Source organism: Neopsephotus bourkii, unplaced genomic scaffold (assembly GCF_033783945.1).
Source record: "Neopsephotus bourkii isolate Nb327-2 ecotype Australia unplaced genomic scaffold, CSIRO-AGI_Nbou_v1 NB_1120, whole genome shotgun sequence".
Taxonomy (NCBI): Eukaryota; Metazoa; Chordata; class Aves; order Psittaciformes; family Psittacidae; genus Neopsephotus; species Neopsephotus bourkii.
The window spans coordinates 1,039,232-1,062,046 of NW_026901606.1; the positions used below are offsets into that span (position 1 = coordinate 1,039,232).

The window sequence follows — 22,815 nt, forward strand, 5'->3', positions numbered from 1 at the left end:
ATCCAAGAATTTTTGACAGTTCTTTTTTTTTGGATCATGGGTTTACAGGTTTAGATTTTGGTTTGTGCCCATTTTCTTCTTCTTGCTTTTAAGATCTCTCACTTAACTTTGATTCACCAAATTGGAGAAGTGACCTGGTTAGTGGAGGCAGCCATTCAACGGAGACAAGTGCAATATGCTGCTCTCGGCTGTGCAAATGGACTGTGGAGAACTGGCTCTGTAACAAGAAGTGGAAGCTATTGTGGGCCACAAGCTTTAACCTGAGGTTGGCTCAGGTGAAGGAAAACACTGTGCTGGAATGTAGGCAGGGGGAAACTCTTCTGATTTCCCAGCAGATGATGGCTTAGCTGCAATATGGTCCAGCACTTCAAGACAGACATGTTTGAGTTGGAGAGGGCCCAACTGGAGGGAGTCCAGAGGACCAGTGAGAATAAGGAGAGCTCTAGAAAACATAGTCTGCAAGGAAATATTGAACAAACTGGGATTTTTTTAGCCTAAAGCAGAGAAGGGGGAGGAGATGTTAAACTCCCCAAGATTATAAAAGCCTGCTGCAAAGAGGAAAGGAGTAATATATTCTCCATATGCCTGCTATAGAACTAGAAATAATAGCCTTATGTTGCAGCAGGAGAGATTTAAGTTAGATATTGCAACCAATAGATTGCCGAGGGAGATATTTAACAGCTGATTAGACGAACATCTGTCAGGACTGACAGTAAGTGTAGTTGGCCCTTACTTGAGCAGATTAAGCAATTTTTTGAGGTTTCTTCAAGCCATGTAGTTGCTGATTAGATTTTGAACTAATACCACTTTCAACTGATATTAGACACTTGTTCAATATTAATGTTAGTAATGTTTAATGGTTTCCCCCTAACTGTGCCAGACTGTACAGATGATAGTTGCTGGTTCTTCCATCCCTAAAAGCTTGGTTCACAAGTTGTTTTGCTTTAGTATGGGTGTTTATGATAACTTAAGGTCACATTAATCAAAGGTAGTCGGTGCTACCCAACTGATGGTATTGAGTTAAAAAATATACAAGTGTTGAGTGTTGGGTATTTGATGTTACTGTCACTCCTCATAGTTGTGCACATGTACATGGTTACGCTGTATGACTGAAGTGAGGATGTGACATCTAAAGGAGGCACATCTGAACTAATATAACCCACATTTTAAATGCCACAGAGTATCCAAGCACGCAGCACTACACTGGTTTAACCATACTGCTGCTGTAATTTGGCAGTGAAAGGCTTTGATTGCTTGACCACTGGAGGGGATGAGCGTATGTGGTCATTGCCATCACTGAACAGTGCTGGTGGTGGTGACATCCAAAAGGAGGCAGAGCCCTTGGTTCATTATGGCTGTGATTTATAGGTTAAAGCAGGTGATTTGCTTCTGGGGGGTTATTTTGTTGTTATTTGTTTACCTTGATGGATGGACGGCAGTTTTTAAGCATTGAGTAGTCCAGCCTGCTCAGTGTTTCTTTTCCCTCGCCAGTTCCCAAGGCAGAGAATGAAGTCCCATCCCCAGCCTCTTCCCACCACAGCAGCAACCAGCCGGCCTCGCTGACAGAGGAGAAGCGAACACCGCAGGGCAGCCAGAACTCCCTCAACACAGTTAGCTCTGGCAGCGGCAGCACCAGCGGCATTGGCAGTGGTGGTGGCGGGGGCAGCGGTGTGGTCAGCACTGTGGTCCAGCCCTACGATGTGGAGATCCGCCGTGGTGAGAACGAGGGGTTCGGCTTCGTCATCGTCTCTTCGGTGAGCAGGCCAGAGGCTGGAACAACGTTTGGTGAGTCTTGGGGTTCTACCAATGTGCCTCGAGTGTGGTGCAGATCTGAGCACTGCAGCACAAGGATGGGAGTGGGGATCTGGTTAATTAAAAGTTGTGAGCATGCCCTGATTTGTATAATTAATAGCTTCATTGGAGGCTGAGACTTGGTAGGCATTTGCCTCTTGGGTTTTGTTCACTGAATTGAGAAAAGCAAAATGAGAAATTCCAACCTGAAGAGCAAAAATGTCACCAATGGCAGTTCTTGATGCTCCCCGAAAATCCAGTTCTCCCTGCTAGCTGGGTGCCTTCCTGGGGTTTGCTTTCAGAAGAGCATCCAGGGATGCCCCCAGTGATACTGTTTGCCAATGCAGAAGTGGAGCAGGTGCAATGAAATATGTCTCCCTATGGTAGAATTGAAGCAGTTGATTTTAAAGCAGTAATGCTTAAAGTGATTAACTTCTCTTTGGCAGTCAGGGTTACTCTGATCCTCATTATGGAGTGAGCACACTGATAGCTGGAAAGTTTTAATTAATAGTCCTTGCTGGTGAGACATAAAATGGAGAATACTGTTAAAAAAACAGGATGTTTTGACATATTTCACCTCTTCCTGAATCTATTTCTTCAGAGCAGGGGGATGTCAATATCATGGGGCTGGGGCGGGGGAGGAATGGCAGAACCTGTGTCTTTGCCATCTTCACACTACCTCTCAGAGCAGGGTTGTGGTTTGCAGACAAAATACATTGCAATCTCCCTGTACAGCTTGAGTATTCCTGGTGCACACAGGTGCATGTGGCAAGAAGTGGCCTTTCCCCCTTTTTTCTAGGCTCTCCTACTGAAATTTCCTGTCATTGCCCATCAGCAGTGTCCTTACTAATGCATCAAGGGAGCATCACCTCCTTTTCTGTAATTAATGTAGAACAGGCCATTTCTTGCACAGTTCAGGGCTGTCATGGCATCAGGGATTTCAGGGGTGAAATACCTGGTTTAGACCAAGTGCATTGAGTTCTGTCAATTCTCAGGTGCTAGGCTACCTTACATTGTCCTTGCTGCTGGAAGCTGATCCTCCAGAATAGGTATTTTGGTGCCAGAACACAAAGGTGCAATTAACATAGATTGAACTCAGTCTAAACCAGGGAGAGAGATTTTATCTTCTAAAAGCATTTGCAAATGTGTGTAAATAACTTTTACTGTATAAAGACTGTGCTCTAACTCTTTTCCACAGAGAAACCTTGACCTGAGGTTGTAAAAAGTTGTGTTTGCTTTAGTCCAAGATACTCACTAACTGGAAGTTTTCTGTGCAGGGGCTCCTCATGGGGATCTGTTGATCTGTGACTGTTTTTCCTTTAATTTTTTTCAAGTGTATTCAGCTTTTCCCTAATACTCTGCATGAGATGTGTTCCCTCTGCTGTGTGGTGCTTGCTTTGGGCCTGCTTTGTAGTGGTTTTTTTCATGGGTAGTATTTAGAGATGGGCCAAACTGGTTCTAAAATTCACCTTGGTCATGTTGGTGTGGGCTCTGTCATCTCTATTCAGTGGATAGGATAGAGTAGGAACTCATACCCTCAAAGTAGCTTTTAAACTGAATGGGGCTGAAAGAGAAGTAACAGAAGGTGGGAGGGAGGGGAGGATAATAATCCCCCTATCATTTACAACTAAAATTAATGCTTTCTGCCAGTTTTCATTGTATCTTTCCAACCTTGTTCTCTCACCTCACATTCCTTTTCTTAGCTTTTTCTTCTTTATGGTCTTTCTGGTGGTGTTCTGTGTGCAGCAACGTATATCTCTAAGACTACTAACCAAATAAAGACTACAGCACAGATTGGAAAGCGCATCTTGAGGGTGAATATATTGTGGATGCAAAGTATGAGTTGACCACTCTGTACGCCTTATGGGTTAATGATATGCTGTGTGCCTGCGGGGTTCTTGCCCAAGTAAAGAAGCAGTGCAAAAGCTCAGTGGATTTATCTGAGTGGAGCTGTGTATCCCCTGTATTCCAATTTTGCATTTTATGGACAGTGCTGTGGACAAACAACTGCATGGAACAGAAGTAGAATTTTGTCTCCAAAACACATTCATCATAAGTGCCCTTGCTGTGTGTGTGTCAGACATCTCAATGTTTTTGTGTGTGGTTTTAGAGGTACTTAAATGAGGGGGTCCTTATTCCTTCCCTGCTCCTGTCTTGATGCCATCTAAGATCATAAAAGGGAAAGGGTTAACAGAGCCTGAGGTGGATGCCTGCACCAAACAGGTTACCTTTGTCAGTCTTGGCCCATCTGTAGTGGTCCTTTACCTTCCTTGGTAGTAACTTTATTCACAATAGAAGAAAATTGTTGCTTCCCCATGCAGCGCTGATAGAGTGGATCTTTGTGATAGAAAGTGAGTTGCACTCCCTCTTAGGCCTAGAACAATTTCATCTTTCTAAATTGAGAAAGAACAAAACATTGGCAGAAGCTTGAACTGCAGTTGACTTGGAGAAGGACCAGAGAGGCTGACACCAACATAATCTTGAAGGAGGAAGGTTGTGTTTCCTACAGTTTCTATTTCTTTTGTTCAAAAATAAAACCAGGATTTGGGTTATGATGGCACTGCTGAATGCAGTGGCAGTCTGTAAAAATATCACCATTTATATTAACAGAAATCAAGGTGGGGGGAGTTTTGAGTGATTAACAAAGCACCTTGTCCAAGAAGTGAAGTGTTGTGCACTCGCACTAGTTGATTGCCAATGTTTTGAACACTGGCAGCAGAGCTATCCTATAATAACTTTTTCTTGATGCATTAATTAATTAACCCTTAACCTTCTCTTTCCCTTTTCAACCCTTTTTCTCCTTTTCCCCTTCACCATATTCCCACGTATGTAAACAATTAAAAAACCAAAACCAAAACAAAAACAACCCCCAAAACCAATACAAAAGCGGGAAATGCATGTGTGGCCATGCCTCACAAAATAGGTCGGATAATTGAAGGGAGTCCCGCAGACCGCTGTGGAAAGCTGAAAGTAGGCGATCGGATCTTGGCCGTGAATGGGTGCTCCATCACCAACAAGTCGCATTCAGACATCGTCAACCTCATTAAGGAAGCAGGAAACACCGTTACCCTGCGCATCATTCCAGGAGATGGTAAAGTATATGTTTCCTGCTGTTTCCTTTTCGCTGGTTTTGTCCCCTGGCTTTTTGCAGTCTTCCATAGCTTTGTTTCTACTTACAGAAATAGGAATTCTGTTTTTAAACAGGGTGGTGCTGATTCTAGATTTAAAAACCAGTATTTCATTCTGTCTTGTTCCTCCACGCAATTCTGTGAATTTGATGCGTATTTCAGTACACATTGATTTGATTCTTAGGTTAATAATGCAGCTTTAGAATATTTGGGAATCACTTGTTAATATGAGGGATTCCTGAAGCAGGCTATAGACTAAAGAGATCATGGAAAGACAGATACTTTGTCATGTTTCAAGCTGCTTGAAAAAACATTTGGTTTTATTCTGGGTAAGTCGCTTTGAGAGCCAGCTCAGGACATCTTTAAATGACTTTGTTATGGGATGACTCTGGTGCTGCTGTGTGCTTGCAGCCGATCATTGTAACAGTTACCCTAGGATAGCAGTTACCATAAGAGTTACAGGATCTCAGTGTTTCAGATCAGAGGGAAAGTGCAGGATCCCCAGTAATATGCTGATACTTGGTACTGGTTTCAGGCTACTGAAACATTTAATAAAAATATGGATCTGGTTTATGTACCAGTTTCATTAAATTGATTCCTAGCTGTGATACCAAATAGGAACAGACCAGGAACGTTATGTCATGATTTATAGTGAGAATTCATTAGGCAGAAATCTTTTTACATTGCTCTCTTTTTAAGCCAAATCCATGGGTATAAAATTTGATGACTCAGATAATGAGCATTTCTTAGAGCTGTACAGGACATTATTTGCATTCATTTAAATGTGGAGAAAGTGTGATTGAGTTTAAAAGAAAGGTTGAGAAGGTATGGCTGAGTTGAACCTGGTACCTGTAAAGCAGAATGAAGTAGTTAAATAATGCAATTTGTGTGACAGGCATTCAGTAGTTGCTAAGTCTCATACTTTCTAGTCTGAAAACATGGATTTGGTTACCCCACAGAGCATTATGCTGTGTTTAGGTATAGGATAAAAATAGGCCAGCATGGAAATGATCTGATTATAAATTATCTCTGGTTAGGATGGCCTGTTTTGCATAAAGACTTTATTTTCCCGCTGTTCAGTAGCTACCAGGTCAAATGGTGTATGATCCTTTGCTGCTTCCATCAAATTGGGTGTTCATGATGATAAAGTGGCTGTGAAGCAGGCTATCATCTGAGCTGGCCTGCATGTGCCAGTTTTGAAAGGCAAACTGGCAAAGGAATTGGTCATTGCCGGTATTTTTTGTATCTGATCAAAATGAAGGAAGGTGAATCTTTGAATAAATAAGTGATTTTGTTTTTAAAGGCAAAAATACCCAAGAAATAAATAATTTCTCAATGTTTTAGGGCTTTTTTAAGAATCGTATAGCCTGCTGACATGAATACTCAGCCGGTCTTGTGGTACAAATACATGTACAGAATACCATGTTAGTTTAGAATGGAAACCTGTACCTGTGACTGACATCACGTATTCCTAAAGAAAGTGGAAAGCTTTAATTTAGGGAAAGAGTCAACTCTTTTCTGTCATAGCAGTGCAGGCTTCAAATCTTTCTATTTATTGTCCCTTTGAAATTCCAGGTCAGATAGCATACTTCGCGTAGTATTACCTGCATTTCATTTCCAAAAGCCAGTAAGACCAGGCAATCTGAGAGGTTAGCTCTAAACCCCATGAGATGGTCTCAATTTTGTTCTCCTTTTATTGTCTTGGGGTGCCTTTGTTGATTTGTTGACTTATAGGTGCTTTTTGGTCTAACTGTACTTCAAGGTATGTGTGTGCGTGTGATAAATCAGAAGCCATACGTCTCAGATAAATATGCAACTAAGGCTTATCACAAGACTCACAACCAACTCACACTGCTAATCTATCTAACATTATTAAAAACACCAAGGGTTTTTGCTTTGTGACAGGTCTTGAATGAACTCATTGCAGGATTATGTGGGCAATGAAATTAAGATGTTTTAATGTGCTACCAGCTGATGCAAGGATAAAGAGAGCTGAAAAATCACAAGCTTAGATTAGGTATTTAATTGTTGTCTGGGTGTTTTAGGGCAATACAGGGCAAAGAATCAATGAAATAAGTAGGATTTAGAATGTACAGTTGTAATTCTTCTAGAGATACTATTTTCTCTATTTGTGTTCTGTTCCAGTTTTGCATCCTGAACCAGTGTCTAAAAAGCTAGAAAATTATGCACAGCTCCTGACTCATGGGATAGGGTGGGCTAAAGATAGATGCAGTACAGTGGTGTGAAGATACATCTGTACCAAAGATGTGTTGTTGCTTTACTTGGTATTCTTAGTATGACTTACTAAAGGGTAGGAATCTTGCATTCTCTTTGAAGCCCGTCTTCATCTGATCTCCAAATATTTGTGGAGGATTTCAGAGGCTTTTGTTCTAGATGAATGCAGAACACTTAACCATATTCTGGGGCCGTTTTATGGAGACAGATTTTAGCAAATGTCTTATGGAGACAGGTTTTAGCATGAAGGCATCATTACAAAGTATACAGAATTACTTATTAAAATCAACAGTGTAACCACACACAGGGTCACACAAGCCAGCTGTCAGCAGCGCATCCTCACAAGGGTATGTTTTGGTCATGGCAACCCTGAGAGGTGCAGGCAGACCCAGGAACCTCTCTTGCTCTCTGAGCCACTGGGCACAAGCCAGCTCTGGTCTGGAAGATGTTACAGCTCCATATGTTGAGGGTTTGGGCATGTTAACTTGGGCACAGTGCTGCAGGCAAAGGAGCTGTGCTCTCGTTGCACCCATCTGTTTAAATAGTTCTTAGTTTTCTCTTTCCCTCTCCCTGAGTTTCCCTTGACATGTGCTAGCTATAGAAAGGAAAAACCCTTCACCTTTCCTCACAGTTAAAATAAATCCATGAAATAAAAGAAGTTCCCAGGATCCAAGTAAGCCCATGATGGCCACCTCTTCTTAATTTGGGAAAGAAGCCCTCTTTTTTCTCCTATTTTGTGTTACTCCTGGACCCTCTTTAATAACAGCTGATTTCTCCATAGTCAATAAAATGAAGTACCAGATGCCTGGAGCTTAAGAAGCAAAGGCAGGATAGAAGACCTTGTAATGTTATGTTTGAGAGCCAGATGTTTCCACCTGGGTTTTGTTGCTGCTGGCGTTGCTTTAAGTGGGATTGGAACTGGAGAAATTCAGTCAAGAATCAAGGTGCAGCGTTTTAGCCAGCGACTGTGCATTCGGTTTAGATCTTGATCTTGAATAGTGGATCGTGGTCAGTATTTTGTAGTTACCTGTAATCTGTGGTCCTCTCCTGGATAGAATGGGTATAGGCACAACGTGAAGAACTGTTCCACAAAGGAGTGAGTTCCTGCCACTGCAGTGACTTTAGCTGGGAATACCATGCCTAATGAGTGGTCTTTCTGTTGATTGTGCCCATCATTCTCTATATGTAACCAATGTAACTGCTCAACATTTTTAGGGCTTAAGCATGTGCCACTGACTCTCCCTCTGAATTCAAACTCCTGTATGAGGGGAAGGGTGTTTTCAGGAACTGCTAACTTCTGGGGCGATTCAGTATTTGAAACTCTTCAGTACTAATTTTAGTTTGAGATTGATACAATATATCCATTTCTGGGAAAGGAACTGAGTTCAATATGCAGGAGGTCCAGGTCTTTCCTCCAAAACTGTGTTGCTAATATTTGGCTAATGGCATTGACATGACCTTAATTTTAGGCAGAATTTCAAATGATTTCTGGGTTAACTCTGGTCTTACTGAAGCCTATGATAAAGCTCCAGTATATCAATGAGACCATTTTGCCATGATGTGCTGTGAGGGACACCTAGATAAGTCACTTTTCAGTTGTGTATACAGCAACTCTCACCCCAGTTTTGTGAAACAGGAGAGAGTACCTCTCCTGGAAGCACCTCTTGCCATGCCATGCATAGAGAAATAATGGCATTTGCACAGGCTGGTGTTGGGCTGCGAGCCCTTTACCATGGCATAAACTGAGGTTTGAAGTTAATCCTGCTCTCAGTATTCTCTCGTTGAGCCCTTTTGTAAACGGTTCCCAGAGCTGTTGATGCGTTTGGCAGAGGTGGTTCCATGTCCCTGCGTGCAGCTTTGAGTGCTCAGGCAGCAGTGGGTTGTATTTCAAAGATGAATTTCAGTACATTTGGGGTTTAGTCACATTCAATATCACCTTGTGAGGTATTAGATAAAAGCCACATCTCAATCCTCCTGAAGATTGCAGTTTCTGACGGAGGAAGCACTCATAAGCTTATAATCCATGGAATAGTTATTGCTACTATAAAATTAATCTACCCAACCTACCATACTTGGGGACTTTGATGATTGGAATTCATGTCATTAGACATGAGACAAAATATTCTTCTACTCTTCTTCCACAAGTCAGTATTCTGAGTGTGCCTAATGGTCAGAGGTGTTTCTAATTCCAATTTTCCATTTATATTTTTTTCCAATGGAGTGTACAGTTTCTTATACATAATTCTGTGGTTTATCTTAGACTTTATCCTGTTAATTTTTTTATTTAAGAAATTTGAGCCAATCTCAAGTTATTTAGAAACAACAAAATGATGTTTTCCAATGAAATTCCTTTGCAAAACTTTTCTCCTCTCAGTGAGTAGCCAATGGTCTTCCCTCATAATGAAAAATAATTTATTTTGCAGAATCCTCCAATGCTACTTTATTGACCAATGCAGAAAAGATTGCTACAATTACAACCACACATACTCCTCAGCAAATACCACAGGAGACCAGGTCAGATTGTTTTCCTTGAGGAGAGCATGTTGGCATGCTCTCTCTTTGGTTACTTTTTGATCATCTTCACATCCCATGAGTTGTATTTTTCCTCTCTCCCTCTTTCATTTGTTACAGCAGGAACAACACCAAACCAAAGCAGGAATCCCAGTTCGATTTCAAACCGCCCCAAGCAGCACAGGTAAAGAGTTACCTTTTTAATTGTTTTGTTTACCACAGACTGTTGCTTCCAATCTGCCTGTGGGCTGTGTTCATATATTTCCCTTGAAAATTCCTTCTGGGAAGCTGTTCTCCCTCAGTCTGTTTGCTGAAAAAAGAGGAATTTGCTGATTGGTTTCTTAATACATGCGGCTGTTTATTCAGCTGGGAAACATTTCCAACACATTCTCATCATGGCTTTTAGGGAGAGTTAAAAAAAAAAGCTGACATTTTTACAATGGTAATAATTTATATGTTTGTTTATTGAATTGGGTATTTTGAGGGGCCTCTCCAGAAAGTACTGTTGTGTGCAGATGATAAATACAGAGGACAAAAAAGGAGGAAAATTTAATAAACGGCAATAGCAGGAGTGTTCCAGCTTTTGCAGACAGCATCTTATTAGAGAGATTATCTATCTCGCTGTTAACTTACCTTGCCACTGGCCATCCCAGTAGTAACATCTTCCATTAAAGACTTCAAAACATCCCTATCCTAACAGCATTTGTGAAGGACAATGCACATGCTTCTGGGCTTCTTGCAGAGGAGTAGAAAAGGCAAAGCCGGCACCATGTCATAGACTCATGCCAGGTATCATCAGGCATTTAACCTAAAGCCTAGGTGCCTAAAAATGCATTGGACATGGCAAAGCCCATTCATTGAAACAGACCTTTGCAGACCACTGCCGGCACTCCAAATTGCACAGTGGGATGTGAGGAAGCAGGAAATCCTAGTCTGTGTGTGAAAACTGTACTGATTTTATATTTTTAATTATAAGTAACAAAAATAACAGTGTTGGTTGATTGAATAATTTCAAAATGAAAATAAAGCAGCATTTAACTTTTTGTTCAAATGTTGTTTTCCCTCCAGCAGGACCAAGATTTTTACACTGTTGAGCTGGAAAGAGGAGCCAAAGGGTTTGGCTTTAGCCTGCGTGGTGGACGGGAGTATAATATGGATCTGTACGTGCTGCGGCTAGCTGAGGATGGTCCAGCTGAGAGATGTGGGAAGATGAGGGTATGTAGAAACAGATTTAAAACCCATGTTTCCTTGCAATAAACTGACTCCCATGCGTGTCCCTTACAGGCACATCTTCTGCTGTGCTGGCTAAGAGGAAAATTAAACGTTACCTGAAAGGAGCAATGATTCCTATTTACTTCTGTCTGTGGCTTCTGTCACTCTTAGCATGGCATCTATAGCAGTATGCATGCATTGGAAGACTTCACCCCTTTGTTCTAATGCAGGTTTCCAAATTCTAATACATAATCTGGCTTTTAAAGCCTGACAGAGATACATGTAGCAATGAAAATGGAATAGCCAGTCTCATCAGCTCTTTTAAAAGCTTGACAACAGCCTTGAGTAGAGTATTGGAGTAGTGCGTCCCACCTGATCCTTTCTTTGCTAGTGGGCAGAGTGGAGAGTAATGTAGTTTTTTTATTAGTATTAACTGTTAACTATAGACATTATAACAAGGACATATGTTATCAAATGCCTACAGAAAAACAAATGGACAAGTTTTATGTGCTCCTTGCTGCTCCGAGAGAGAACGCATTATAATCTTACCACATGTGTCTTTTTCTTCTCCAGATGTATCATGCAAAGGGCATTTTCCAAATTATTTTGCCAGGAGTAGATCTGTAGGCCCAGAACTTCTGCTGATGAAAATAAATCAGTGCTGCCCTGTGGAAGTCAGTGCTTTGACAAGCTCTTCCAAGCCCTGTTTTCCTATCCTGATAAATGATTATATTTACAAAAGCAGCTTTGCTGGTTCACAGTAGGTATCCATATCCAAGTGAGAAATGGACCTGAAAAAGCTATTTAAACATCCCAGTTACAGCAGACTGTAAAACAAACAGTGACTTAAACCAAAGACTTTGTAAATAATCAAAATAAAATAACACCATTTTTAACACAGCTCTAGCTGTTGAGCGATACAGTAATGCAGTGTGGTTTTACAAAACAGTAATGAAATCACAGGATCTCAGAATGTTTTGGGTAGGATGGGACCTTAAAGCTCAGCCAGGTCCAGCCCCCTGCCATGGGCAGGGATGCCTTCCCCTAGACCAGGTTGCTCAAAGCTCTGTCCAACCTGGCCTTGAACACTGCCAGGGATATTTCAGGACCTCAAGATTCCCCCCTTGTCTTCATGTCTCTCAGGGCCCTGCACAGTGTTTATTGTGGACTGTGACTGGACAGAGTTGGGCACATTTAGCTTCCACCTTTGCTGTGGCCAATGTCTTGTGGTGTGTTGGTGACAGTTGTCATGGGGGCTTGTTTTTAATCTTACTCTTTTCCTTTATTGCGTTAACAGATTGGAGATGAAATCTTAGAGATCAATGGAGAAACTACCAAGAACATGAAGCACGCTCGGGCCATTGAACTGATTAAAAATGGTGGGCGCAGGGTCCGCCTGTTTCTGAAACGTGGAGATGGCTCTGTCCCAGAATATGGTGGGTCAAACTATGAAAACATTCCTTTCTTCCCTGGCATCACTCCATGAATGATTTGTCTCAAGATCTGAAGCGGGAATTCTTTTTTATTTTCCTTTCTCACCAGTGTCTTACCAACCTTTGCAACATATGATTAATTGCCTCGCTTGTGCTGAATTTTCTACACATTTCACCCTTTGCTTGCTTCCATGGACTTGGGGCGCAGTGTAAGGCAAGATCATCATAGCAGTGTTTTTGGTGATCAGAGAGGAAAACAAAGCAAAACAAAAAAAACTTACTGTCTTGTCCAGCCAAACAAGGAATGTCATTGAACTGTGCCAAACTGTTTCTCAGTGGCTGAATTGTTGTTTCAAATCTCTACTTCTAATCAATGCAAAAACTGGGATCCTGAGTTATTATTCTGAAGCAGTGATTTTTTTTTGTTAGGTTTTTCTCTTAGTTCCTGTCTGTATCCATAGACATGAATGCCGAGATGGCTTATGAGATTTTTTGCCTTCCCTTAATATTTATGTAAATATTTATAAAGTTATTTAAGAAAAAGAAGAAAAAAAAAAAAAGAGCTTTACTGCAAAAATATATTAATTTGGCCTCCTGAGCCCTTTTCTCCCCCAGTAAACTGTCTGCTGGTTTCAACTAGGTAATTTGTAAGGTCTGAAAAGGTGAGGAGGTTATGAAAAGGTGCTCTTGTGTCTGTCTTGGGGGAAACATTCAGTCCTCGTTTCTTACTAAAAATTAAATTAGATATCCTTTTCTTCCCCCGGAGGTTGGATTGCTGGGTGGCTTAACTTAGCACACTATTTAATATTATAATTATGTCTTATTTGTTTGAGATAATTGTCAAATATTGTGCCCTCGATGGAGGGCTACTCCCAACCAAAGGTCTGTGAGGTTTCTATAGAAACTGATGATTGAAGGGATGTCCTTTATACTTTTCTCCCCGTATTTGGGTTGTTTCTGTGTCAGTAAGTTCTGTGTTTATCATTCAGTCCATGTCCTGCAACCAGAAACAAAACCCTTCTGCTCTATCTATGAACTAGATTTTCTTTTCACTTACTGTACCACGTTGGAGAGTTTCTGCTCACTCTGCTCATTATTTAACTTTAAATGACCAGTTCAGAGTATAACCAACAAACAACTGAAGTGTTTAACAATATGGAAGGAAAGTTATGGGTTTACGCTTCTGTAATATAAATAGCACACCAGAAGGTTTGATGATGGCACTGAAATTCTGTAATGTTCTTTCTACTTTTGTCTTTTCCTATACTCCTTTGGATGTACAGTACTGTATCATATGCTAGACTGCATAAATACCCTGTAAATTAAGTGCTTCACTTCTCAAAGCATATGTCTGTTGCACTGAGGATGGAAATCCGCCACCAATTTTCTTTTGGCTAATGCTAAACCACTGACCATTCATTCTCTAAGCAAGGATTTAATATACAGGGGTTGCACTACTGTAAAGAATATCCTTGTAATGTTTGGGACTCCTTCCTCTCTTCATTCTGTTCGCTGCAGTCGCAAATGGTTCCTCTAATAATGTTAAGTTCCAATATTTTTCTGACTTGATTGGAACGTGCTTCTCTATGAGGCTGTATATTTTTGTAATGAGTTTTGTACTTATTTTTAATGTTGTGGTCTCTGGTGGACTTTATTTTTTGTTGTTGTTTGATTGTTAATGTTTTTTCTATGACATTCTGTGTCGCTGTTCCAGCTGTCTTTTAGAATGGATGCTCTCGTTGTCTGGGTTATTGAATCACCTCTTAGATGTCTCTTTATGTCACAATAATAACAACTGCTGTCTTTGCAGCCTTATATTTGGGTGAAGCCTAGACAATCTGACTGGAAAAATAAACTTTCTTTATTCTAAGATAAAATATGAAGATTTTTCTTTCTTTCACCTGTATTATAGGGAATCTAAATTTTCTACTTTTCTCTTTCTCTTTCTCTTACTTTTCTTGGTGCTGGGCTCTTCCTTCCTCAGCGATGATACCTCCTAATATCGCTGCATGTATGAGAAATGACAAGCTCGGGGAGTCTTGCTTCTACCTTATGGGCCATAATCAAACTACGGTTTGTAGCTAAAATCAATATTAGGTGTTTTTGTGCTGTGGCCTAATTCCCTCATATTGCTTTCCGCTTCGCTATATTTTATATGTATCCAGCAATTCATTCTGAGCACCCTGCGTCCCCTGAATTGTAAGTACACCACAGGACACATTTAAGCCTTGTGCGATAGCCAGGTTGCTGCAAGCCATGTGCTTGCAGCTACGGAAAAGCGGTGTGGTCCCCCAGCTGCTCCCTGAAAATGCTAATAAGCAGAAATTCACACACGTGTACCATAACACACGTTTCACCTGGAAATCACCAAAATCATGGCCCATGCACACACCAGCCCTCCCAAGCTAAAGGAATGGAAATGCCATCAGATGGGAGATGCTTTGCGCAATTCCAAATGAGCATGTAGCGTGTTTGGCTTGGGGGAGGGAAGACAAAAAGGAGAAAAAGAAACAACCAGTCAATCCCCACAAGTATTTGTGAGGGGTTTCAGTTATTGCCACTTGCCACCAGGACAGTCCACGTCGAGGTGGGTGTCTTGGGGCCAGCAGCAGGAATCCTGCAGGAAGCATGGCTAAAGCCAGGCAAGCTGCTGTGCAGAGGTTACTGTTAAAAAGAAAACAATAAGTAAATTAAAGCAACACTCACGTTAAGTCTGTGCAGCTACTTTGATATTTGCTGTGTCTATAGTGAATCATTCATAAACAACCATTACAAATAACATGAGTAATTCTAGCTTAGCTGCAGCATAGGACTGGTTTTTAGTCTCAGGGTTGATTTTTTGACTCTGCTTTGCGGTTTGTCTTGCAGGGGTAGCTCAGCCTTATTTTACCTGAAACACTACATTACAAATAAGGAACTGGAGACTAGGTTTTAATCAAAGCCATCCTACATATTACAATTCTTTCCATTGCTTTAATATGAGAAAATCATAACTTCCGTCATCGTTGTTCGAATCATTGTGGCAAAACCAAAATCTACCCTAGGACTTTTCATAACACGGTAGAACTAAGCGAAATTAAGTAATGTCTTAAATGAAATGGAAATTACATGATTGCAGTCTAATTCTCACACCTTGAAAATGTTATTTTATGAGGTGAAAACTTAATAATCAATTCTATTTTCTGCACATTTTCTGCTCTTTGAAACGAGGCCTCCCACACCTGGAAGGCAGTTCTTTCAAAAGACTTAAACGAAAAAAATCATTTCCTAAAGGCCCTCTTTATTGGAAACTGTTAAAAAAAACCAACCAACAACCTGAACTACAATATTACGGGTTTTTTCCCACTGGAAAGAAAGTAGTGTGGCTGAAACATTACGAATTCAGCTTGGGAAAAATTGTAAAATGCCCCATGACCAGAAGAGCATAAAGATGATATCAGCTTCGACCAAAACACGGCTCACGAACAGAGCAGCACCAGTACTAACCTGTAACTCTCGTTGTTCGCAGTTAAGTTAACAAAAGCTTCGGTTAGCCTTCGCTGACTGCTTTAACAGTTGTTTGTTTTTGTCACTAATGAAGTCTGAAGAGTGATAAGTGGTGTCACAGTGCCACGGAAGGCATCGGTACCAAACGCTTTGCTGTTATTTTCTTACAGACCCCAGCAGTGACAGGAACAGTCCCGCCACAGGTTCACAAAATGTATCGGAAATGAAACCCGTGCCATCCGACCGACGGCAGCACCCATCATCGGAGTCCAGTTATCCACCAGACCTTCACAAATCATCACAACATGTGGACAAGCGGACTTACGTTAGAGACCTAAAAGGCAGCAGAGAGTTTAGCAGACATCCCAATGAGCACCACACTTGGAATGGGACTTCTAAAACCAACGACCATGTGCCAGGCAGGAGGACGGAGAGGTCGCCGGAGAAGAGGCACGAGAGGCAGCCGGAGAGGGCGGTGGTGAATGGGCAGAAGAGGAGGTCCCCTGAAAAGCGCAGGGAAGGGACGAGGAGCGCTGACAACACTTTGGAGAGGAGGGAGCGACACGAGAGGAGGAGAGACCTCTCCCCAGAGAGGCGCAGAGAGCGGTCGCCCAACCGCCGGCGGCGGTCGCTGGAGAGACTCACGGAGCCAAGGAGGTCACCGGATCGGAGAAGAGAGAGCTCCCTCGACCGGCGCGCCAAGTCGTCTGACCGGCGGAGGGAGCGGTCGCCCGACAGACGGCTCAGGGAGGAGCGGCTCACCCACCGGGAGAGGGAAGACCCCGGCTGGAAGCATGAGCCGAGCCGCAGGCACCCGCCCGAGCAGCGCCGGCGGCCGTACAAGGAGTGCAGCACTGACCTCAGCATCTGAGGAGCGTCTGGGGTCCCCATCGCCTTCCCCATGCCATGGGAGCCGAGCAGAGAGGGCAGGAGCTGTGAAACCATCCGGCTTCCTCAGGCGAGGAGACATCCGGCACCTGATGATCCTACAAACCTTTTATGCAGATGAAATCTTATAGCAAGAAAAAAAAGTGTTGTGCCTGATGTATAATATTAAAGAAAGTATTTTTCAGTGTATTCTTCTTTTTTTTTTTTTTTTAATTACTTGCCAAATGTTGGTCCTAAAGGATTATAAAATTTTGTTTCTACATTCTTTGTAGATTTCTTAAGAATAATTCTTCTATCAGGCTACTTTCCCCCCCTCCCCAATCTAGTAAATGGGGGTAGCCAGTAATATAATCTAGGCAAAAGGATTTTATGACCAAGTTTGAATAATTTGATCCAGACTGTTCTCTAGTGACTCACTGCTACACTGTATGTAGAGAATTTTTTAAGGGTTTGGGGGTGGGGAAGGAAGAAAATTGTTCATCTCAGTAGGAACGGAGCGCTCCTGCTGAAGGAATTAAAAAGAGAGAGACAAGTGTTCCTGAAATTGCAAGAACTGTTTGAAGAGACTACTGTTTCAATGAAGGATATTTATAATAATGATAAAAAATTAATAAAATAAGAAAAAAAAATTAAACACAAACCACACAGCACAAGATGATTTACAATAAGGAATTTCTAGTTTGTTCCATGAACAGTTTATACTTTCAGGCCCCCTCTGCAGGATGCGCAAAGGCAGAAGGACTGGTAGCCACCATGCCTGTGTCATCCACTAACGTAAACTGTTGATCTCTCATTAGCCTCAGCAGCATGTAATGATATTTCATTAAGGCAGCCGTCGCAGCCCTACTCATCTTCTAGATGTATATGGACAGCAACTCGAGCATGCATGGTAATGTTTGTCTGCTTTGAAGCAAGGGAAGGGATCAGGATCCTAGGACTTGGCACAATGCGGTGGGAGCAAAGTCCTCCCTCTCGGAGCAGGTGTATTCCTTCTGCTCAGGCAAAACCAGTGGGCTTTTCTTACTTTGCCAAATTCCAAAAGCTTTCTCTTTTCCTCGCTCTATATTTTTTTATTTTACCGCTTCATCCTTTACTGGGACAAAAGGAGTGCACTTGCTGGGAAAAAAGTATATGAAAAAAAAAGATGTATCAAAGAAAAAAACATGTATCAAAGGGAAAAAACACAGGCAAAAAGAGGCAATCAGTGAGACAACCTGGTTGTAGAAGCCTATCCATACTGGTTATATGCTGTAAATTTGAATCCAAGAACAGCAGCAGAAGGGAAACCTGCAAGTTTCTAAATTGTATTTTTAAATTTGCAAGTTGTGTGGTAAGTCTGCTGTAGTACTGGTATGAGATTTTAATGGATTACTGCCTAGCTGAGCCAAAATGTTTGCTGTTACTGTTGGACCACTAAAGTAAACTGCTGCTTTTTACAGTGCATTGGTGTGTACATGTATACTGTTTCACATTTTCCATATGAACACAAAACCATTGCAAGTCTATCACTGTTGTTGCCATGGTACTGTAAAAACAAAACCAAGAAAGAAGATGGCCGATCATTGTGTGTACAGTTTAAATTGTAATTAATAGAGCTTGTTGAAAAAAAAACAAAACTGTTGCCTTTTTCTTGTATAAAAGAGGATTTATGACAAAATTTAGCTGTGAGGAATGTGATTTAAGTGTTTATATTTCTGAAAATGGAACAAATTGATTCAGGGGATATATTTTAATGTAAACTGAATCAGGTATGTAAAGCTGTTTTAAAATGGGAGACTGTATAAGTAATTCTAAAGCTTTTGTTGGTTTGAATATCATTTCTTTCCTCATGGTGGCCTGCTTATGTATTATTAAGCACTTGTTTGCAGTCTATGTTCTTCAATCATAATTTCCTGCAATGTGCTACAGACATAATACTCTTTTCTGTGTTGATGAAAAGCAGTATGTGGGCCAATCTTTTTTATAAAACACTATGCATATATAAATACTACATTGTTCATAGCTTTATTTGACCTATTGGGTTTATACATAACACTAGTATGAGTAGATGTGGACTTACCCAGTACGAGCTTCTTTCCTTGGAACAGACACTATGTATATGATGTAGCAACAAAGAAGGAGAAAGTCTGTGAATGCTATTTTTATTATCAAATAAAGTTTTCCATACAAAGCACACATATGAGTGTAGTGATAAGCTAAAGGAGGAACCACAACTTCTTACTTACTCATTCCTGTCTAAATGAGTAAACTTAAGTTACAGTCCCTAAGGGCCATCCATTAAATATGTATTAATCATCCATTTAATATATAGTAATTATTTGACAAACCTTAAAGCAAAGGTTCCCAGATTTCCATTATAAAATTGTCTTCCTCAAAATAATCAGGAGCTAAGGGTTTAGGTGAAGCTACTCAACTGGTGGTGTTGAGATTGCTGGTGTCATATATATGGGTTTATATGTGTGTATATACCTATACATATGTATATATACGTATCACCAAGACTATATGTCTCCCATCTCTTAGTTCTTAAAATGTGTAAAGACCATAACTTAAGAATGCAAAACTTGTTTGCATAGGTTTTTAAAATAACTTTAAGTATTGTGTAGTTTATCAGGCTCCACTCACATGTTTTCCTCATACTTCAGCAAACCTTATGGGAATCCAGGCAGCTTGAGAGAGTCGCTGGTAAATGGTTTGTAACTCCAATCACAGCATCTGCAGAGGGATTTGTCTGATACAGTCTGAGTCTCCAGAGGTATGGATGGGTCACTAGGAAAGAGTTTGGTTATTGTAAGTTTGAATCTTTTATGAGGTGTGATGTTTTACTCTGAAATTATACTGTAATGCCATACATTGGTTCTGAATTTTTATCTTCTACTGTTACTACTGATTTTACTCTCCTTGTTCATGTTAAATGATAGTTTAAATGATCTGAGAGAGCTGATTGGGTGAGTCTCCAGCTTTTGAAGTGTGCCTTTGAAGTGCTGAGTCTCAAGCTGAAGAGGATATTACATAGTTAATATTGAAATTACATTTTGCAGACATGTTTAATTTAAAAAAATACTGCAAGTTGACCAAAAAAAAAAAAAAAAAAAGTTATTCGAGATGCCTTGTCAGTGGTGGCATCCTTTCTACTGCTTCCAAACCCACTGAGAACTGGAGCCGTGCTCTAAAGCATGAGCACTGCAGCTTCATAGTCCTCAGTGCAGCCTTATCCACTTTAATTAATTCCAGCCTTACTTCTGATGATAAAATATTTTTCAAAATTCTAAAACTGAAAAGAAACCCTTTTTTAGATTGTAACTTGGCTCATGTTTTGTCAAACAATGTTCTACAATTATGGCACTGCCAAAAAGATGAATTAAAGTGTGTTTCTGATGAAGAACTGAAAAGTTTATGAAGTGGTAAGTCAAAAAGCTTTGCAAATTGATATTGTTAGGGTTTGGGTTTTGGGGGGTTTGAGTTTTACATGTTTTTATCAGTGTTACATGGTCAGGATCTTGTGCCATCAGTGTGCTCAGTCCTGTCATTTGTGGAAGTGATGATTAATATCCACGTGTGAAAGTTTTTGGCTGCAGAGGGGAGCTTGGAGAGTTATGCGGGGTTGATCTTTTTGGTTAGAGTAGCAAGTAACTTCTAGGTTAGCTGGGCTATGTTTGCATTTCATTCAACTCACTCCCTCTTGAATATTCATTTTTTTGGCATTTGAGCCACTGTTTTACTTATTAGTGATCTTGTGTTAAACCCATCTGTGCTTGTTTTATTACCAAAGTAGTAATTACAGATACCATTCTCCTCCTCACTTTGATACCTTTTGTTACAACAGGCTTTCAGCTCTGTCTCTTGGCTGACTGTTCTGCTGAAGAACATTATAAATGGCTCATAATGTGTTCAGTTTATTTGGCTCCCATAAATAGTACCAGGAAAAGATGTCATTTATGACCCACTGCTGCCATCTGTAAATGTGTGCTGGTTAGGCCTTTGGGATTGTGTTTTCTTAGCATTTATTTTTAAAAAATGAAGAGTAGGAGCTAAGTAAGTATCCAAATTTACTTAGCAATTGTTATAAATCATGTGAGGCTGAGATGATGCCAGTTTCTGGTTTGGATGTGATGCTAATCCATCAGCATTCCTTCCTGGGTATATAATGAAGAGGCAGCAAAGTGTCATACAAATGGAAAATTGTGGGGTTTCAAGACAGAGGGGAGTATGAAATATGTACTACCGAAAGGGCTGCTGCTTAATGCCTGGGGAAACTCAGTGCTTGGGATTGACCGTGATACGACAGTCTGACACAGAAACATGAACTTCAAGTCATAGATTGCTTTTCAGAACTTAAGGCATATGTATTTCTTTTTCCTTACTGCCTTTATTGGCATGATCTCACAGCAAGAGAGTGTTGTACCTGTATAACACACAGGGAGAAACTTGGCTTCTCTTTTGAGGACATTCTGTTCTCTTCAAGATTCTTGTGAGAGGTTTTCAAACCAACTGAACTCTTGGCAATTAACATACAGGTTGCTGCGATCTGAAACTTACCCTTTAAAATGCTCTTGTAAATAATAGTCATCAAAGTTTTAAAGTGCACTTATTACTGGGAACACGGTATTTCTAAAACATTTCAAATCATCACGTTTCTTGGTATTTCCAGGGTCTGGGAGAGGGAGAGTGGACATGCTCCTTCCCAGTTGGAATTGTGCTAACTGTAGGACTTTTTTCCAAAACAAGCTATCAAATTATATCAAAATACAGGAGGTTGTCTGCAGAATTGTATCTGAACTCTCAAATACCCATAAGTGGCTAGGGCCCTCAGCACATCCTACCAGCTGAGATATAAATGCCATTAAAAGCAAGTGAAGTTTATGCATGAGTTCAGGCTCAGGCAGTATTTACCCCCGTATTTCAGCAGAACTTTGCATATCTCAGCCTAGAGGCACCAACAGATGAGCTCTGGCAAGTCAGCAGAAAGTAATAGATGCTCCACCTCTTCCACTTCAAATGTCTTTGCATAAACCCATTTTGATGATAATGTGAGCTAGAATGATGTGCCCTTCACTGAAGCAGCAGAGACAAACATCTACCATCTATGTTGCTGACTGGGCAGACGAGGAGGCTGTCATCCTCAGCAAATCTTTGGCAGCATGTGAATTGGAAATCCTTCATTTCAAAGAGTACTCTGAGCCTCAAGATGTTGAAGTTGAAATGGAGGTAGTTTCATCTCTTCAAGGAGTCTCATTAGTTTTAATTTTGCAGCATGTAATTTCTCACAACTATTGAGGAAGTTTGCTGCAGCAGGAAGGAGAGAAGAGCAGAAAATGGTCTGCAGAGAAATAATTAAGCTGAGCAGATACTATAATCATACTCAAGCAAATCCAAATTGCTGGCATTGTGCCTTAATCAAGGTCACTTGTTCCATTCTTAACTTGATGTGACTTCGGTGCTGACTATAAGGAGTCAGGCTTGTATGCAGTGGGAATTCCACCTTGCTTGTGTGGCTTCTGTAGACCAGGCTTCATCTCCACCCCCATGTCATCTGTGACCAGTCTTTCATTTCCTTTCTTTGCTTTGCACTTGTTAGAAATGTCAGTCTTCACATTTCCTGTCTGTTATTAGAGGACTGAGCTTGTGTGACATTACCTTGCATCTGCTGTGAGCTAAGAGCATATGTGTGGATGTATCTGTGGCTGACCTTATCTGCAGTCATTTGTTGAGTCAGGAAAACTGTATGATGAGGCTGCCCCTCCAAGCCTGGTGACTCCCGTTAGTATGAATGAGATTCATTGAATTAGCTGTCTGGCTTCTTTCTAAGGATAGTCGGAGACAGGAATGTCTGGGGGTGGAAGTTGGCTGAGGCTCATTCTGTATGTCCTAGAGAAAACATTGATTGGATGGGGAAGCAACTTGAGTTTCTTGAGGACTCAGGCTTTTGTTCCTCATAAATGAACAGTTTTTTTTCTCATTGTTTCTCAATAATACTCTTCTGGATCCTGTTTTTGCTTCTGAGACTCCCAGTTTGCTTTGGGGACCAACAGGGAACTTCTTCCCCTCTCTTTGATCCAACAATTGTTGCCACTGCTTTGAAGTGTTGAGTCTGCTGGCAGAGCTTTTGCCTTTATAACCTTAGAACTGCA

General features: G+C 40.9%; 1 protein-coding gene across 25 annotated transcripts in view; it reads left to right on the forward strand.

Annotated features, from left to right (window-relative positions):
- MAGI1 (membrane associated guanylate kinase, WW and PDZ domain containing 1) overlaps nucleotides 1-18,859 on the forward strand; it is a 338,512-nt gene extending 319,653 nt beyond the window's left edge. For 7 of the 25 annotated variants that reach the window (XM_061362371.1, XM_061362379.1, XM_061362381.1 and 4 more), the window contains 7 exons: nucleotides 1,492-1,785; nucleotides 4,679-4,882; nucleotides 9,578-9,668; nucleotides 9,786-9,849; nucleotides 10,734-10,880; nucleotides 12,175-12,313; nucleotides 15,967-18,859. In XM_061362371.1, coding sequence (XP_061218355.1) covers nucleotides 1,492-1,785; nucleotides 4,679-4,882; nucleotides 9,578-9,668; nucleotides 9,786-9,849; nucleotides 10,734-10,880; nucleotides 12,175-12,313; nucleotides 15,967-16,667 — 1,640 coding nt within the window. In that variant the 3' untranslated portion in view covers nucleotides 16,668-18,859. Of the gene's footprint in view, nucleotides 1-1,491; nucleotides 1,786-4,678; nucleotides 4,883-9,577; nucleotides 9,669-9,785; nucleotides 9,850-10,733; nucleotides 10,881-12,174; nucleotides 14,188-14,294; nucleotides 14,384-15,966 lie in introns of those variants that run through there. The other 18 variants (XM_061362375.1, XM_061362380.1, XM_061362391.1 and 15 more) reach the window with 10 other exon arrangements.
- Nucleotides 18,860-22,815: the final 3,956 nt, after the last annotated feature.